Here is a 20,186-nt window from a genome sequence, read left to right on the forward strand (position 1 = left end):
TTCTAATTAAAGATTTGACATGGCAACAAATAAGAGTTCAATCCAATACTCTAGGATTTAAAGCATCTCGAGGCTAAGCTTTTTGTGAATTGGTGGTATACAAATAGAAATACCTGACGTGCAACAGTTTCTACGATCAAATGTTTGTCATTATGGCTGTGTCCTATGGCCTCAGCTTTATTTCTTATGCATAGATGAGAAGCTGAGAGCACAGTGGACATCAGTGACTGACATGACATTGATTCGATCAGGGGAAAAAAAACTAAACAAAAAACCAAACAAAAACAGGGTTGCAAAGCAGCTTGCAGATTTACAGCTATGGGCAAGCTTTTGGGATTTTTCCAGTGGATTTTGAGATGGACTGCTTTGCTACGACTCATGGAGTGCCTGGACTGAAAGTGCTAGATTTTCAACATACATTACATTTCTCTGCATGAGGTCAACAAACCGACCAATACTGTCCAAGTTTTTGCCCATGTTTTCTATTATCACGTTTGCGGTAAAATCTACTTGAGCTAAAAATCAACCACTAATTGCAGAATGCATGAAACTGTTGGTTGGGCTGTAGTATGTGTTAATCCCTGAATATCTTGCGTTAAGATGTTTAACGTGACCAGAGAAAGTAGCAGGCGCTTTTTCTTACTTGTGCTTTCTTCAGCAGATCCGTTAACATGGAGAACCAGTCAGGTGTGAGTGCCTCCAGCTCCAAAGTGATGATGGCCAAAGCCAATGTGGAGCCCTTGAACTGCCAAAGCTGGTGGCAAGCCATACAGTGTTGCACCTGCCTGGTCCACAACGCCACCTGGAGGCCGGGAGGTCTCTTCTGATTCCCCAGCCCAACGGGGAGGACACCGGGGTCCGTTGCAGGGTACCAGCCGACACCGGATCCGAGACCGATGGACGGAATGAGGTGGGGGTGGCCGGAGACGAGCATGGCGTGGAACTAGGATGGACCAACGGGGGGAAAGAACATAATCGAGACCAAAATGTTAGCATAACGATGTCATTGTTATCTCATCGTCTGTCCACCCATTGCCCACTCCTAACCTGCTAGATTTATATCAAGTATACCAGTGCATTTAACTGCACATCAATCATCCCTTTTACTCAAATTTCTCACCAACAAAGACGTGATCAATCTGCCGATTGATCATCCACTCTTCAAAGGTGAGTGTAGAGGTCCAAACCTGAAGCTCTAGCAGTGCAGGTTTTGCTAATGAAGCCCGCCAAACCCCCCTCCTCTTTGTCCGACTGCTTATTGTAATCTCGTTTGTATCGTATTGTACGTGCAGTGCTTTTCTGTGTTACCGTTTGTGGGAGGTAACTGACAAACCTGAGTTGGGGCTCAGTGGAAAAAGAAGGTGGTTTCAGTTTTTCCAAATAGCAACATAAACTAATTAATCTGCTTCACTAAAACCAGTGAGTACAGGCTGATAAGCTGGCTCAGTCTTTTGGTTTAGATGAACATCCCGAGAATCAAAAAATAGGAATGCATTCATCCAGCTTTTGTTTCAAACCCCGTCATTCATTTAGTCACATAGCGTTTGGTTCATCTGCTTTATTTCGTCTTTTACGCCGTAGCAAATATAAGCCATGGGATTTAAAGAAAGTGTTATGTTCCTGGAGCTGCAGATTCAGCGGTGTGGCGCTAAAGTCAATATAATTTCTTGAGTCCCTCACCACTACACTTCTTTCTGGAGTCCTTTTCAGGGTAATGTAGCAGTAAAGATGGTTTTTAGCGTCACACAGCTGATTGCGCTTCTCCAAGAGTTTCACATGGATGTTGAAGAACGACGAGAGGTAACACGAAGAAAACTCTGTAAATCCTCTTATTTATTCATATCAAAGTGTCATGGTGGAGCGTCTGTGACAAATTAATCGATAGAGTCTATTGTTAGCCGTTTTGTAGACAACGGTAGAATACAGTTTTATTTAGTGAAGGGAAACTTCTTCAGGGCCGGGGGAATGTAATTGTGACATACTTAAAAGTATAGTTAAAGTATTTATTTGAATAGTACAAAGAGAGAAAATGTCTTTATTTTATTATAGTTTTTATTAATACATCAGGTCTTTATTTTAAAAGTCTTGGATTTTGTAATAACTGAAAAGTCAAGCGCTAGGACAATAATAGATCCACAATAAGAACTGCACTCGGTAAACCTGTGACATAAATATCAGCCTGGAGGGGAAGTGCCATTTTTTTTTCTTCTAAGTTTAGTGGGGATTCAGCCTGAATGTGCCAAGCTGCTTTTTGGGGGGACAGTTTATGGTTGGTGGCTTTAAGAAGAAGTCCTACACTGCTCTCAGAATCACAACGATGTTATTTATACATTTGTTGGGAATGTTGGTGGTCGTTGAGGTGTGGGTTGAGACAGAGTCAGAATCCATGAGAAGACAAAAATAAAAATATTTAACTTTTCTAAAAAGTCAGATGCATTTGAAAGTGTGCATCATGAGTCGTAGGTAAAACTCGTAAAGCATGTGGCTGAATTCAGTTTAACCATTTGTCAAGGCTGTATTCATAAAGCTTCTGGCCTACAACCTGCTTTATTTCTATCACATGGATAAAGATTTTTCTTTAGAGCACCTTCACAGGCGAGACGTTTACCTCAGTCCCGTGAATTTTTGCTCTTTGACTTTCACTTAAAAGCATTATGAATACAGCCCGAGGCCCAACTGCACGAGGGGGGATCCAAATAATGTGTGTGTGTGTTTGTTGACAGTTCAGTGAGCGGTTACCTCCTCAGGCAATGACTTGGGAAGATTTAACAAGTAGTGCCACAGATCCAAGCCGTAAACACAACACGAAGCTTTTGAGCGGTTACCCCTGATATAATTTTAGAGATCCTTGATCTTTATACCCTCCTGGCCGCTCATCTTTTAGGTCTCCACAGCGAGGCTGCAGGGTTAGTCAGAAGTGCCTTGGCCTGATATGCAACGTATGTTACTTTGCTTGCAGCTTGCACATGCAGCCTTCTGTGTTAGAGAAGCCTCATAACGCTTGACTTATTGCTTAAAAAACACAAAAACTTGATTTTGTCCACTATGGAGATCTGCAAGTCAAATCTTTAGATCACAAAATGGCACTAAAGCTTTATTTTAATGTCAAGTTTAATTCCAAGTTGAATTCTTTCATCTGTTTACTCTGCAATGGACAAATTTAATAGTCTATGAATCACTAAATGTCATCTTTGCCAATGAATTAGAAGGAAAGTGAGAAAAAAAAAAATGTCTGGATTAAATCTTTGGAGGATTTATTTAAAATCTGCATTTAAGAACCTGAAAAACAAATATTTGGAATTTTTGCTCATTAAAAATAAAGAAATCAAAGCTGATTTCTAAAACAGTGGCATGAAGAAAAACACAATCCAGCCTTCCAGATATGCTTTTAGTGAAATCCAGGATTTCTTTATCAACTGAATGGAGTTTGTTATATTAATATATATAACTGTAGCCACATTGAGTCATATCAAATAAATGCACAATCACTACAAGGACCAATTCTTTTCTTTAGGGGGAGGTGAAGGTGTGAGGGTTTGTGAATGCCATCTTGAAGCAAACATGATGCAAGCATGACAGTTTTATGTGCGCTTTTGTACCACGTGTGTTTTTATGCAAGACCAGGAGCTGAATTCATGAAGCATTTCGAGTTCAGGTCCAGATTACAAAAAAGAAAGAAAAAAAAAAAATTCTGTCTGCTTGTCAATCTGCTGAATTCTCTCTTACTATGTGAATGAAGTCGATGGGTGTTGCGGTGTACAAGTCCCAGTGCAGCTTGTCTAGAATGATCCTCTCCATGCGAAGAATCTCCGCTGTTGAAAAGTTGCATCCACTCTGCACAACCAGGCCTTTAACAGAGCCTATAACCTGTTAAACACACACAGACGAAAAGGGAAATTAATAAACAATGTTTTGAAAATGCACTGAAGTCGGAGGTGTTTATTTATTTTTATTTCTATTTTTAAAATCGTTATTAGTGATCATGTGCAACAAACTTGTGATTTTGTCGCCTTTGCCTTGAAACGGCAATAAGTCGGAGTCAGTCTGCAATCAGTTTGCAACTGGTTGGCAACTACATGCAGTTTGTAATAACATTGCAATTAACTGTGATAAATCGGTGAACATCCAATTCTGTTGCCATCTACTTGCTAAATTAAGTGTCCAGTCAGAACCTCAGTTTTGAAAATTCCATAAATAGTGATGTAGTTGCTGCCAGAATATTACCAGAATACATACAGTTAACTAGTCTCCTGCTGAAAAGAGATGTGTTGCAGAGGAGTTGCAGTAATTTGTGTAGACTGTATCAAATTGATTGCAAGGTTTTGGAAATCTGCACGTTTATAAATCAGTTTAACAGTCAGTCTGAGAGTGATTGCAGTGAGTCCGAGTCACACCATGATTGTCTGGAGACAGGTTGCCTCACACCAGGCAACCTGTGCAATCACCTTGCAATCCAATGTAGAGGGTGAGGATATCACACGCTCAAGTAGTTGTGTGAAAAAACAAACAAAAAACCCCCCAACCCAATAATCAAAGTACATAAATTCACTGCAGTCACCTGGCAACCACTGATTTTTTTCCCCCCAAAAAAGCAGTCAAATTGGCTGCTCTCCAATTTGACTCTACTGTGACTGAGCCTTAAACTCTTGGTTTCGCATTGTAGCTTAAAGCTTGCTCTTACCTCATCTTCCTCATTGATTTTGGCAGCCAGAACCAGTGAGGTAAAAGCGATGCATTTCAGGTACTTTGTTTGAGCCTATAAAACACAAAAGGATTTGTTTAGTTTGCCTCCATAAAGAAAGACCCGCGGAAATTAAATCAAACATCACAACTGATAACTTTTAAGTACATGATATGTTGCAACAGTAAAGATCTGCCTCGCTCTCACCTCTTTGTTCCTGCAGCACTGGATAAACTAACAGCCCCTCAGGGTGTGCATACAGAATATTAGCTGTGAAATGTGCGCAATGCAACTTTGAATCTTTGCTTGCATAAGCAGTTTAATTTAAAACTACAGAATCTATTATTCTAAAGTGTACCCTTAGTTACTGGGCAAATTAAGCTGTAAACCAAAAGCCGGACACCACCACCATCACGTGTTGTTGTCTACCTTCACAGTAGACAGCAGACGGTTGAGGACACACACTCCCAGTGCAAAGGTCTCTGGACAGAAACGAAACAGCCTGTTCATTTCTCCAAGCCAAAGGATCATTTCTTGGTGTTGGGATGAAGAGATGTCAGCGCCCTGAGCGGACAAAGGATAAAACAGATTAATGATTTACATGTGCAAAGAACTACATTTTAGATGAAAGAATAAAATGCAACCTGGTGCGAACCAGAACCTGTAAGGTTTTCTGCTGTGGTTATTGCTTTAAGAGGTACAATGACAGCAACATAAAAACCAGATGACAGGCTGCCTTTCTATAATACCAGCTGAACTACTTTGAGATTAAGAGATTTATTGGTTCCTGTCATAAGAATGGCTCCTTTTACTGACCGAATCAAAATTGATTTTCCTGTTGGCATCATTCCATTTTTTATGTCATAAAAAAAAGGTTTGAGCTGCCTATAAAATGTCTGTGCTTTATAAACATTAAAAAAACAAAACAAAAAAAAAAAAAAAAAAAACACCTTTACTGAAAAGGTTGAAAATGCAAAAATGACACCCTATATTTATGCATCCCCTAACAACTATGGGCTCACCTGGATGCATCCATTCTTGAAGACTGGTACCTTCCAGAGGCGAGCCTCTCGGACCAGAGCGGCCTCCAGCAGGCCGTCCAGCCGACGGCTCTCCGCGGCTCCTGGGTTCTTCATCACATCCACAGCACAGGCCAGGCTGCACCCAGGGCACACACACCTGATGGTGGGGGCAGGGTTGGGTGAGACAAGAAGCTATCACATTCTTTTTCTTCTATTATGGTAAATGGCCTGTATTTGTATAGCGCTTTACTAGTCCCTAAGGACCCCAAAGCGCTTTACATATCCAGTCATCCACACATTCACACACTGGTGATGGTAAGCTACATTGTAGCCACAGCCACCCTGGGGCGCACTGACAGAGGCGAGGCTGCCGGACACTGGCGCCACCGGGCCCTCTGACCACCACCAGTAGGCAACGGGTAGAAGAAAAATGATAGCAGCTTAGTAAAGTTCAGGAAGATGAAACGTTTCATAGAAACATCAACTTGAGCAGCTTCTTTAAATACAAACCAGTTTTGTGCAAAAATGCGATTTCCACGATCCACAGTAGAGATGAGTCAATCGATCCAAATATCGACAGTATCAACAGTAATGCTAGTATTGGTATTGGACTGATACTTGACCTTGTTTCTACCCCCCAAGTTCAATATATGTCTCCTATTAATCAGAAAGGAGACATTTGTCTAAATGCCGCTATTTAATGCAGTATTTTCATAGGATATATAGGTTTTCCTAATAAAGACCTCAGCAGTGGGGTCACATTACAACAATTACAATTACAACTATTAAATAACAAAATTTCCTGTTTTTCTGCATCTACTTTAGAATTTGTTTGTTTGTTTTTTTAAAAAATTGTTTCATAGTAAGAAAAAGAAAGTTTTATAATTCGAGGGAAGTCTGGGCAACAAGGTACCAAAGTTTAATCTGTAATTTTACACATTCATTTCTTACAGTTTAAACCCTGAGAGTCGTGCTTACAGATGGATTTCATTTACTACAGGGGCATTTCTTCATCACGCAGAAAAACTGAAATGTAAAGCATCCGTATCGGTAACACTGGGCCTGCGCTCACTTGGTATTGGCTCGAAACCGAAATTTGCAGCGGCGGTTTTTAGTCTGCTTTGGTAAACAATCTGCTCTACTCAGAAAAAGAAGCGAAGCAGGAAATGAACTGCGCGCTCAAGTCTGCTCGACTTCCACACTGCTGACAAAATGCAAATTCAAAATCATTTGAAAGTATGGACTTTGTTCTGATGTGCAGTACGTGCAGCACAACGCAGACGGGCTCCAGGCGGGATAATGCCCCGCAGCTGCTCCTGCAGCCTCTTGCACAGTTGCTGCTGCAGCAAACAAAAACATTTGTTCCCGTTAACCCTCCACTTTAGCTCTCACACAGTCTTACCTCTGCGATTTTAAAAGCCGAGTGTCTCTCCGACGGCAGGTGCATTTATACGGCTTTTAAATTAATCCGTACCCATCGAAAGCATCCAGAAAACAAACAACAGAGGATGATGCTGTTCGTGAAGTCAATCTCGGAAGAAAAACCAGGTCGGAAAGAATACACGGAGATCCACCGCATTATATACGAAGAGCAGATAAAAATTTAAAAAAGTAAAAAAGACGCCGAGTACCGAAAAAGCTGAGGGTGGCTGTAAAATGAGAGCAAAATTTAAAAAAAAAAGGTGGGAATCGTAAAAAAAATCTGGGAGGATTTGAAGGCAGGCTGTGTTTTGAACGACTAGACTCCGCCCACTGGCGTGACGTAACGCCGCCTGATAAACGGAAATGTGTTAGTGGGTCAGACATACGGGACCCGTCACACAAAATGGGCGAGCGAGCTCTGGAAATGGAAGATTTGTGCTGTGTGCAGCAAGAAAGTGATGGTGTTTGCTGAAATATAAAGAGCTGCTCTCGGTTTATCCTGTGTGGGACTCATTCCTGCACAGAGGCAGAAGGATGAACAGCAGCTGCTCTTTCTACCTGAAAAATATTTCCATTTGCGCAGGGTATTTGAGTCCCATCCATTCCTCTTCTCACTGCTGGGATGCTAGATTCCTGGTCCTGTCCCTTTTCTTTCCCCTCCCCTCCAAAGTCCTTTGATACAGCTCATTCCCCACAGGGCTGTGAGATCCTGCAGCCTCACAACTCTGTGGCTGTGTCTGATTTTACAATTGGACCTTTTCAGGTGAGGTGTTTCAGGCATGTCCTACTGAGGAAAGGCCTCAGGGAAGACCTCTCTCTTGGCAGACTGTGGGACACCTTGGTGCCCCCCCTCCCCCCTCCTGGATGAGGTGGAGGAGGTGGCCAGCAAGATAAAGACAAGGAGGTCTCAGTGTGTGAAAATGGATAGATGGACCTTTTCAGGTAGATCTTTTGTATAGTTGTGGGATAGAAAGCACATGTGTAATATGCATGCCTGCAAGTAAGGGGAAATCTTTAGTTTGACAGTGGTGTGGCTGGAGATGAGTCTCAGGGCTGATTTGCAAGAGAAGGATAGCAGTAAGATTAAAAGGGAAGGTTTATATTATGGTCGTGAGACCTGCTACGATGTATTGTTCGCCCACAACTGGTGCAAAACACTGCAGCTAGATTTTAATCTGATGCAACCAACCAGAGCATGTCATCCCAATTTTAGCTTCCCTTAACTGTCTTCCAGTTCATTTACTAATCTATTTAAAAAAATATATTAATATGTCTTTAAGTCTCTTAGTGGTTGTGCCCCCTTTTATCTGTCTTAGATGGTGCACCCATATGTCCTGCCTTTTTGTCTCAGGTCAGACAGAGGTGCTGAGTATGGAGCTGCCAGGCAGGAGGAAAAGAGGAAGACCATAGAGAAGTGGCGAGAAGGAGGAGGACTTACAGAAGGTTGGTGTGATAGAGGAGGACACTAGCGATTGGGTGAGATGGTTGACCCCTAAAGAGAGCAGCCAGATGAAGAAGAAGACTTTTGCTAACCTTTCTCTCACTGACATCAAAGTTCACCTGAACAACAAACATTAAGTTTAGTGTGCAGCAGTCTTGATGTGGTAATTTCTTTGTGTTAAGTTTTCTTTGGTAATACTGTGGGTAATGTACCGCTAAGACACTGTTTACCTTTAGGACTACTCCTGCATTCTTAATCTGTAAACCTGAAATCTGATCTGCCTGAAATTCTTTCCACAAGCCCGAAACTTGCAGTTCCCTGTAGCATTTAACATTTTGTGATGGCTGAAATGAATGTTAGTTCATGCACCACGGAGAGAAATGTGCATCTAGGATTTTAATTTCCCTCAATCACATTACTCTGGCGAACTAGCTACAGGTTTTATATCAGCTCAAGTCTGTAGACATGCGTAGTCTTACTGTTTGCTTTGAAGTTGTGTGCATAGAGGCAACGTGTTGGGGGTGGTCAACAGGGGCCATTAGCTGAGTTTAACACTGTTTAATCTGGTGCTGTCTGAGCTTATAGTTTAGCTGTTTTAGCCTAATGGAGGAGAGTCTGAAATTGCGATCTTAAACATAAACCACTTCTACGAACAGCATTGGCAGCAGTATTAGCTTGCCTATCAAGTATTAGCTTGATAGGCAGTGGACCACCATATAGTAGAGCTGAATTTGATCTCTCTGTATCAAAAACACAGAGCCCAGCCATCACTGGATTGTTTTTAAAGCCTATGCAACTTTTAATATACAAAAATACTATATATGGAAGATGGAAGCCTTATTTGGTATGCATCCAAATGAAAAGATGGCTTAGCCAATGATATTACAAATATATACATGCTTTAGTGTATACTGACTGCTATGCTATGCCTTTCAACATAAATACACTGCTCAAAAAATTAAAGGAACATTTATTCAAAGTACAGCATCAAGTTAGTCAGTTAAACTTCTGGCATATTGATCTGGGCAGTTAGTAGCAGAGGGGGTTGTTAGTTTCAGCTGCTTTAGTGTCAATGAAATTAACAACAGGTGCACTAAAGGGGCAACAAAGAGATAGCCACCAAAAACAGAAATGCTTTTAGACTTGGCGGCTGCTGACATTTTTGTTGTGTTTTTTTCACTACTTTTGCATTTGACTAGGGTCAGTATCATTACTGGTAGTATGATGTGATCCTACAGAGATTGCACAGATAGTCCAGCTCCTCCAGGATGCCACGTCATTACGTGCCATTGCCAGAATGTTTGCTGTCTCCCAGCACAGTCTCAAGAGCATGGAGGAGATTCCAGGAGACAGGCAGTTACTCTATGAGAAGACCATAGAAGGCATTCCTTAACCCATCAGCACGCCTGATATCTGCTCTTTTGTGCAAGGAGGAACAGGATGACCTCTGCCCTCTACAGACTGATAATTTTCATTTCTGTCCAATGATGTGGCATCCTTTCTTTCCCTACCCAGTTCATATCCAGCATGGTAATTTTTTCCCCATTGTTTTTTTTGAAAATGTTGTTTTATTTTTTGAGCAGTCTATTTAGGAATTCACTTGTATTTAAAACAAATTCAAGAGTTTGATTTAGATGCATAAAGGTGCTCAAGAATGTATATACACACACATATTATTACCGTATCATGCACCATAGCAGGAAAACATAAAAAAAAAAAAAAATGCTTGACTTTCTGTGCAACTTGCGTGGATCTGCTGCATGCGATAGCCTGAATGCAGGTATCAAAATGCCACACATTCAAATGAAATTTCCTGTTACATAATTTTTTGCCAACCTCAGAAAAACAAATGAAACCCCATCGTTGGTATTGCAACACCACAGGATGTTGCAATCCATACTAAGTATTGCTCAATAAAGCATTTTTAGTTTTTACAGCAGGTTGTTTACCTCAGTCGCCCTCAGAATCCGCAGAAAACTTGATTATAAGAATTCATGAAAGCTCACCTCTAGTTTTATCCGGTTATGATGAATCACACCTATGTGGGGCTTTTTACAGTAAAACAAGCACTTAGAAAGAAACAAAAAATGTCTGAATAAATCAACACAAGGTTCTCAGAGTCTCTAGAAGTATAAAGATGTATGTTTTGTTTGTGTGACAGTAAGAAATCGCACAGAAATGTGCTTCTTTTGTTTCCACCTTTGTCTTTAACCAGTAAAAACATGGGAGCATTCATCAATGTGTCACCACTGGCAGCAGAATTTGATTAATTGCACCCAAGATGCATTTCATACAGTCTCCCAACCATGGAAGGATGATAAGACTATTATTTGGAGTGACTGTTTTCTGACCCTTTTGCTCCCATTTAGTCAGATCTGGGAGTGATGTCTCTGAACGGGAAGATTATCTTGTGTGGCCTTTAGAAAAGTGAAATTAAGATGCTGTGCAACAAAAACCACGACACCAAACACTGAAAACAGTAAAAGGTGTTTTTGTTGCTTGGTTCTTTAATCCAGCAGCCTGCCTTTGATATGAAACTCTGACAAGCGGTTTGAAGTAGTGCTTGCCCTCACATGAAGAAATAAAATACTTGCTATGTGCTTTAAGTCAGCGGTCCCCAACCCCCGGGCCTCGGACTGGTACCGGTCCGTGAGTCATTTGGTACCGGGCCGCGAGAGTTGAGGCTCAGGTGTGAAATGTATGGTTTTCAAGGTTTTTATCGGTTTTCAGCGTTATTTTGTTATCGTTTTTATTGTTAACTCGGTTTTCCTGGGTCTTTTCACGTGTGTTATGAATAAATCTTCTTTTTTTCGGTACCGGTACTAGTTTTATTTTGTTGTATTTATCCGCGACACCTTAAAGGCCGGTCCGTGAAAATATTGTCGGGCACAAACCGGTCCGTGGCGCAAAAAAGGTTGGGGACCGCTGCTTTAAGTTATTGTTTAACCAGCCACATGTTATTCTTTTTATTTGCTACTCTGTTGCTACGTTCAGCTGCCATAAAATCGAGTCTATAGAAGAATTATACATAAAGGCAAACACCTGTGTTTAATGACAGCAACAACCAGCAACCAACTACAACAACCAAAAATCACTACAAACACCAACCATCAACACCAACCAACCGTCAATTATAGAGTCAGCCTTCCTGTTTGGTTTATTTAGTCTGTTGGTGTCTCCAGCTAGTTAAAGTAAAGTTTTAGTAAACTAAAACTAAACCCTAAAATCATGCTATTCTTATATACTTATATCTTTGTTGGTCTGCCATTTTTCTCCTCCATCACATAAGCACGCTCTCCCAAGATAGAGTCATAAAAGGAATATTTCAAACATGAGGTAAAATTGCGCTCACATTTAGAGAAAATCAAACAACACAACGGCTCTAGGAGAGAACACATTTGTGTCTCACAGTTTCCTGACTGCTTCTGTGCTTGTGGTTCCTGTCAGGAAAACCTCAGAAATGAAGCGTTAGACTTTCTCTGTCTATTTATACACCAGGCAAACCTTACCTTACACTAGTCAACAAGCCACGGGCAGCAAGTGTTTGTTTTCTCAAACACTTGCTCAAAGTTGACCAATGTGTCTGAACCAAGGTCAAGACAGGAATGTTGATAAGAAACAACAGTCACAGCAAGCAGCATATCTGCATGTTGACAGAGTGTAACTAGCAGAGTGAACACAGTATGTAGTGTATCAAGTCAGGCTGTGTTTGTCTTATATATATCTTGCTTGTCCTCATTTTCTGAGTGTTTAAACTGAGACTTTGTGCAAAGATCTAGAGGTTATGCACACATATATTCTGGGGATGCACATATCAGTACTTTTTTATATCTCCCCCATATGGTGTAATTCTCTTTATTTACCCAATTATGTTCACTTCCTAGAATCTGAACGCTGCCATTCTTTTTCAGTGCTTCTCTTGATTGGACACTTTGTGTTTTATCATAGTTTTGCATGTAAAACTGGTCAAGGCAGCAAAATAAACCTCTGCATTACGTAGAAAATGATCTTTAAAATCAGTTTTTCTTTTTATATGCAGTCATTTATATTTGGCAGCACATCTCCTTTCTTGGACCTCCAGCATTGTTTCACATTAATTCATAGAGGACATAAGACTGGAGAAAGGTAAAAGAGCATGCATCAGCAAGAACAGATAGGACAGATTAAGCATGGAGGAGGGTTGCAAAGAGGCTTGCAAATGCATACTAACTATAGGCTGGCTACAGCAGCTTAAATAGCATAGGCTCTATATGAATCAGCTAAACTATCAGCTGATATGGGCTTGAACTCCTTTTTAACACTTGTTAAGTTACTAAAACATGATGCCTGACTGATTTTTTGCAAGGTTTATTTCAAAAGGTTTGTTTCTTGTATTAGCCAAATTAATATGTAAATTCAGGAATCGATGTCAAACTAATGAAGTTTAATTTCTTTTGTGCAAAATTCCTTTCTTTTACCCTTCATCGGTCATAGCTCAGCAAGCGAACAATGGAGCTTTAATCACTTCACATAACTTGTGACACTCACTTGATTTCACAGTTTCAGACTGCTTGAACTTTTGCACTTTATTACTTTTTTTAAAGACCTGTCTGGAAGGAGGTGTCTTTTTTTTTTTTTTTTAACAGCCTGCTTACAAAAAAGCCAATAATTTCTTTCAGGCATGTGAAAATCATTTCTAGATGGACTTTAAAAAATATCTGTGCTTATTTATTTTCCTGTTTCTTGCAACAGACTATAGATTCACTTCATAAATAAATAAATAAATAAAATAGATTAGACTTACCCAATAATCCCAAATTGTCAAGTGACAATTTTTTTTTTCCCTAGACAACATCAGTATTTACCTTAGGCTATCTGAGTAACCCAGTAAAAATATATTTTTTGCCTTTAACACAGTTTTATTTAACGGAACGTATGTAATTATGCAGTGCTATAGTAAAATCACAAGGGAGTTAAGCCGGAGTGCTTGTACAAGAGTTGAAAACACTTACAGAGCCTCAGGGGTACGCTGGCTTCGGCTTCTTGGATCTTAAGTGGGAAGCAGAAGGAGACTCTACATGTTTAGCTTGATGTTTCGGTGATGTTTGAGTGCTGTCTGCTCTGATCAGTTTAACAAGAATTTACAGTGCGTCTGCAGACCTCCTATGTCTCCTGTCTACCCTCGTAGGCGAAGAATGCTCCACACCACACCGTAAATCATTGTCAACGCAGAGCCATCTCTGTCCTGTCAGGAAGGCTTTGTGCACTTGGCTGAGCACATTATATGCCTAAAGTCACATCTGATCTCCGACTTTGATCACTGCTGGGGCCAAACTGAGATGGCTGATCTTTTTGAGGCCCCTCTAGAGCAACGTCACCTCCACATTGCAGCTCACATAGGCATGCCCAGATTTTTGGGAATTCCCTTTTTGGACATAATGTACAAAAAAAAGTCCCCATAGATGACAGCTGTTAACAGACAGTGGCTGATAATGAGAAAATAATTGATCACTGATTATCAGATCTCATCCTGCAGTAGTTTCATACTATGAGTTTTAAGTATATAACCAGACTGTTGTTATTAGGGCCAATATTTTGTTCCAAAGTAAAATCTCTTAAAAACTGATGAATGCATGACCCAGACAGAGCCTCCAGAGGCTGAATTATACTGACCTTGGTGGTACTCTGATTTTTTTTGCCTTTAAGTGAAGTCATAAATGTCCTCTTGAGAATGAAACATTTTATAATCCGTTAACATTTAAAGTTCAGTACCTACAAATCTAATTACCTTCACACTGGCCTCAACTGTTCTTTGGGATTAGTGATAAGCAGCGAATGTTAGCTTTCTAGCATGGTACACAGTACCCCCTTCTAGTGCTGTCATCCTGGGCTTGTTGGTTTGCTGACATTATGTCTTCAACGTCATGTTTTATTTTATTCATTGCACTCATAAATGTTGAAGGAATAGGATTTTTCATGCTTTATTGATCCCACAAGGGAAACTATTGTCTTACAGCAGCAGGATAAAAAATAAAAACAGTGTATTCTAAAATAAGTAAAGTGCCACAGATGCATAGTAAGGGCCTTATACTATGAGATAGTGGAAAAATAGTCCTTTATATATACCACAGTGTTAAAGAGTGAAGAAAATAAAACATAAATGTGAGGTAAAGTAAAAAAAAGAGGAAAAAGTAATACTGAGATTGTGGAAGATAGGAATGGAAATCATATTAATAACAACAAATTGTTTTTATCCACCTAGTGACCGAGGTGATCATTTGGTCCATATGAAGTCCATCTCAATGCCAAGAACTCAAGGTGTTATTGGTAGGACAACAAAGTTAAAGCATATTAAATTTACAGAGACACAAAGGTGATAAAAGTATAAAATCTTCACATTTGAGAGGCTTAAACAAGAAAATATTTGATTTGTTTGTTATAATGTCGTCCACTTTTTTCCACCTGGGGCTGGGTATACCAGGGTGAGAGGCAGGGTATACTCTGGACAGGTCCCCAGTCTATTACAGGCCTCAGTCAGTCAGTGGATTCAAACCCTGTTTTTGGTGAGGTGATGGCGCTAACTAGCTTTTTAACCAACGTTAGTCTCATGTTTAATGGTTTGCTCATAAATGGACCCGGTTAATCCTTTGATGACATATTTTATGACTTATTATGAATATTGATGTCATATAAGTCCATAATCTCAACATCATTATATGTTCATTTCACTTTAATTGAAGTTATATGACACAACAAAAACAAGAGGCGTAAGTTAAATAAGATCTTCAAGAGGAAAAATGTGCATTAATGATGTTTAAACGCTAACATCTGACATTTTGCTCCGCTGCAGAATAATGTTTTCAAAGTCTGACTGTACTATTAATCTATAGAACACTTCCCATAGTGCACATGCGTACAGTAAAGCAGTTCAAGCCGAATATTTAATGCTTCCAGTAAAATAGACCAGACTGTGTATTCTGCACTTATTCATCGACTTTTCATAGTGCAGATACGAGAAGGGTAAATGGAAGCTGGCCATCGAAATGCTGCTGGAATCACTAAAGGCAAATAGGCTTACTTCCTGCCAGCTGACATAAAATTAACTTGAGCCATCAAACATCGCTGCATTTTCCCTCCACCACTGGGGGGAGACAGAGGCCAGCTCATAGGTGTTCCAAGCAGTCTCACCATTCAGCTGATTTTCATTAACCTCAGTCATGTTTTCTTTCATTTTCTTCATCATCTCTGTGATACGAAGATCAAATGCTGAACTGAACACCCATTCCATGAACCTTTTTTAATAAAAGTACATTTCTTTCTTTGTTCCTCCTCCGGAGCACCCTACTGTCATTGGCTCTCTGATGTACGGTTTCACCCCAGCTTTAATGCATAACTTCAAGAGGGCAAGACTTCATATAGTTAGAGAAGAGTTAGAGAAGAAAGGGTTGAAGACAGCCTGACCATCATCTCCATCTGAATAATAAAAAAACCCCACTGTGTTACTTTCTCCCCTGCCTTTACGCCTTTATTAAAGGTTGTACGCTGAAGATGGAAAACATCGAGGTAATAACATTGAGGCCAGCTCAATCAATTTCATGGGCTGTTTAATGGAGAGGTGGCAGGTTGTCCTATTACTTTGTACAGTCAGTGTGTCTGATGAGACATAATGGACGGAAATAAAACAGTGGACGGTTACATCACCTGTCCGTGTCTTCTTAAATCCAAAGACAGCAAATAGAATCTCTTTTCTTTGAGTGATGATCGTTAATTTTGTTGTTCAAAAAGGGGGAAAAAAAGCAGGAGGTAACCACTAGAGACTGAGTCACCGTCTTTTCTATTATTGCTACATAAATATATGCAGGAACTCAGCATATGCAAATGAGTCAAGCATCTTGACTGATAAATAAATTGTGCAGAGCTGTTTCCGTGCACTCCCACTGCAGTATAACCAGAGTGCAGTTTTATGCAGAATACTTTTGCAGAGTGCATACAAGTTTTCTGTTTGAACTTGCATATTATCTAGTCTTTACTATTATGTCCTCCGGTGGGCTCTCACTTTGTCCTTTTACAGAGGTAAGCACGAGTCACATTTTCTTTTGTGGAAGTAAAACACTGGAGAGGAGAAAGTTGCTTCACAGAAAGCAGTTTTGTTATTCATCACAGAGCACCAAGTGTTGATGCCGGGGCTGGTTTTGATCAATAGGGGGCAGTGTGGGTTCACAGAGGCTGCGCTGCTTTAAGTGAAAAGGGATAGTGAACAAAAGCTCTCTTGAGTACAAAGAGAGGAAAATATTATATAATAAAATCATCTTGGAAGCAGAGCAGAGGTCGCCTAGGAATTTCTGGAAACTCAATATCTTTCATTGTTGAAGTTCGAGTTTTCTATCCCCGATTCTTCTGGTGCCTTTCACCTTTTAGGCTTATGTTAAAACGACCTTGATCCAGCGCAAACCTTTTCATTTTAGCATGTGTGCTCAGTTTAGTTTGTGTTTGCTCTGTGTCTCTCTCTCGGCATTAGATTCTGTGACTGGAGTGTCAGCCGTGGATTTTATTTTACCTTTTATATTTTGATTGTCGCGTCCTTAACTCTCAAGTGCATCTCGCTGGTAAATCTGAAAGCAAAGAGTCAATGATTTACTCAGTGAGAGCAGTTTATTTAGGTTTACCTAATCAGACAAATCAAGCATCACGCTCACTCATTTGAATAATTTCAGTGTGAGTGACTTGGTTCCAGTCTCTTTCTGACTGGCTGAGGCGCTTGTGGAACCCTTTGTTGAATGCCAGTTAACTTTAAAATGAAATTCTAATCACTAGTCTCATGTAAGTTAAAATGGAATAAGCAAATTTCCATTTAAATCGTTTTTTTTCTGTTGCATAGCACCTCGGGTGCTATGCTAAATGTTGGTGTGATCTGTATTGAGTGCGGGTTTACTTCAGGCATTAAACAAATTAAAATTTATGGCTCAAGATTGCTTGGCTGAAACCACCCACTGTATAATAATCATTATTGCACAGCTAATTGTCCACCACTGTACATATCATTATGTAGTAGTACCTGCAAGGGCATTCTTTACAGTTATCTAGAATTCAGTGGAGATTAGGCAGAACAATTGTGTTCATTATGGGAATTATTAGCAATTTTATAAAGTACCCTAAACAATAAAACCGTGCGATCAGAATGATCCGTTAATATATGATATCTGCATGGTTGCACCCCCACGCAACTTCTATGCATAATGTAGTTTGGGTTTATGAAAGCAGCTGTACATCCATTTCGAAATATCAAAATGCCTTCTGATCTAATTTCACCGAAGTGAAGGAGGAGTTGCAGCTGCTGAGTTTTCATGCTGCACCACAAACCCCTCCAACTGTTTCTCATCTGCTTGCTTCGCCTCATCATCTTATATAAGGAGTTAACTGCACTCATTCACAACCCCGAAAATGTGAGGCACAGCTCTTTCGAAGTAGAATCTCATGACTTTCTAGCCATGTAAGCAGCAAAGCTCCTGGGAAAGTAGCACTTGTATGTCAGTCAGTTCACCAATTTGGATTGTCATAAAATTTACAGGCCAGTGGCGATTCTAGAGTCGCCATTGCCCTGGGCAAGAAATTCACAGAGCTCATTGCCATTATTGTTATAAATAATGTGACACCAACTGGAAAAGCAGTCCAATAAAATGACTGTTAAATCATTACCCTGGATTGGTTAGGTTGGTTGGTAACTATGCTCTGCTAAACATGTCGACTCACCTGGACATGCTAGGCTGCTCTCCTAGCTAGGTTATGTTATTCAAGTGTCTCTCCTCTACAGTTGGGGTGGCGACCCCTTATAAGCTGAAAGTAGCTTCTACTTTTATCTGCTCCACTTGTCTTGTGAATTTTTCTCCTCTTAGTTCCTCTTTCAGAAGCCTGACTTCACCGCATATTCGTTTAGTGGCTTTCCTTGTTGTCATTGAGTTTATTTAAACAGAAACCTGCATGACGTTTGCAACCATAGTGAGGGTCAGGCAGGCTGCGTACCCACTGGAAGTGATTCGCTCATCTCACATTGTTTTGCAGTTGACGGCCGGTCACTTAAGGACATTCTAGGCTACATAGCTGGCTAGATGTTTGTTGGTGATTACAATGGATGAAATGATAACTAGTATAGGGAACCAAAGTTTGCTAACTTGCACTACTATGGGAATAATTACCCAGTAATAATGGGCATTTAATGGGGAATATAAAACCTGGAAAAATTTGTACATCCACACCAAAAAAGAAACAAGCTGTGCGGTAAAAGAAAAAAAAAAGAAAAGAAAAGAAAACAGAAGGGGCTCTGAATTTGATGATGTTGCTCCAGTTTAACACCAGAATGTGAACATGTCAGGAGGCTGATTTTTGAATTTATTCCAAAATTCGTTCCATATAAAATCAGTCAAATCAGTGACCAGTCCCCACCTGATCCCACAAAGTCAAGTGATTTTTCTTGTACATTCACTTTAGCGCATCCAGTGAAGCCATGCAAAGCTTTACCTTCGTACTAAGAAAATCGTCTATGCTGCAGGGCCAGACAGGATTGAAATTTGCTGCTTTTTAAATCGTAATTATTTTATATCTTATTTTTGAGTCTTCACAATTTCTGAAGTACATTTGATACCCACGTAAAATATTCAGGGCTGGGAAAAAAAACAAAACACTCACATTTGAGCTCAGTTAAGAACCAACCAAATCATTTTTATACAGGCTCGGGGGACCACAATCTAAAGCTACATCTTTCTATTTGTGTAGCCAACTTTGAGTATCAGTTTCAATAGTAAAACTCTGCCAACTCTGAGTATTTTATTCAATTTTCTGATAGTTTGGTGAAGAAAACTTACAAAATAAAGTTTTTACTGAACTTTGTGCAAAACCTACGATACTCACTGCTGGACTAGGAATAAAAAAAATTAAGCAGCAGCCAGGTGCGGCTAACCATATGGTCTTAATCATCTGCAAGTGTGAGCATCCCTATAAACAGGGGTTTGGGCCTGCATGGGCATGTTTGCTGGGTCAGAGACTTAAGTATCAAGGCATTTTAGTTTCAGTCACACAGAGTTCTCATCACAGAAGGACTAAACTGTATTCTAATTATTTTTGTTCTTTCCTATGATTAAACTATGTTTAGAAAGTCTTTTTGACCCCTGGGGAACTACAATGTTTTACTCTTGATGAATGTCTGAAGGCATTCTCACTACTCAGAATACACAATGCACAAACATCCTCCCACGTGTATTTTAAAGAATAGATTAAACAGCATTTCACCAAGTCTTGTTGGTGGAGTTTGAAAACCATGACAACTGTTTATTGATGTTATTTCTTCTCGGGGAGTGACTGAGGTAGCTGCAGCGGCTACTGTGTAGGTGGAGGAGGGAAGCACGCGGCATTCCGACATTTCTGAGGAAGCAAAACGCACAGAAGACAAAGAATGAAAATTACAGGAAAAATCTGTCTTGCCTCCTCTGAGGTATTAAGCTGTGAGAGACATATGAACGGCTGGTTTGTTAGACCCACTTTATAATTAGACTTTGGGCTGCCACCATCATTTCTCATCTCTGTGGAAAGGAGAGCACCTCCTCATCACAGCAACCTGCCTGGAAGGTGCTCATTAATGTAGTGATGG

At 40.1% G+C, this 20,186-nt stretch overlaps 2 protein-coding genes across 3 annotated transcripts in view; one reads left to right on the plus strand and one right to left on the minus strand.

Moving 5' to 3' along the window:
- The window catches only part of septin8a (septin 8a), a 40,760-nt gene extending 36,837 nt beyond the window's left edge, over positions 1-3,923 (plus strand). The window contains exon 10 of one of the 2 annotated variants that reach the window (XM_084940667.1): positions 659-3,923. In XM_084940667.1, coding sequence (XP_084796793.1) covers positions 659-827 — 169 coding nt within the window. In that variant the 3' untranslated portion in view covers positions 828-3,923. The remainder of the gene's footprint in view (positions 1-658) is intronic. The other variant, XM_084940668.1, reaches the window with a different exon arrangement.
- Positions 3,592-7,435, minus strand: ccni2 (cyclin I family, member 2). The gene is made up of 5 exons (XM_084940670.1): positions 7,106-7,435; positions 5,704-5,860; positions 5,111-5,245; positions 4,682-4,756; positions 3,592-3,867 (listed from the first exon to the last, which is right to left on the minus strand). Exons 2-5 carry the CDS (start codon positions 5,815-5,817, stop codon positions 3,703-3,705), a joined length of 489 nt encoding a protein of 162 aa, XP_084796796.1. The 5' UTR covers positions 5,818-5,860; positions 7,106-7,435; the 3' UTR covers positions 3,592-3,702.
- Between the last annotated feature and the right edge of the window lie 12,751 nt (positions 7,436-20,186).

This window comes from Perissodus microlepis, chromosome 10 (assembly GCF_051167445.1).
Source record: "Perissodus microlepis isolate ML-2025 ecotype Zambia chromosome 10, ASM5116744v1, whole genome shotgun sequence".
Taxonomy (NCBI): domain Eukaryota; kingdom Metazoa; phylum Chordata; class Actinopteri; order Cichliformes; family Cichlidae; genus Perissodus; species Perissodus microlepis.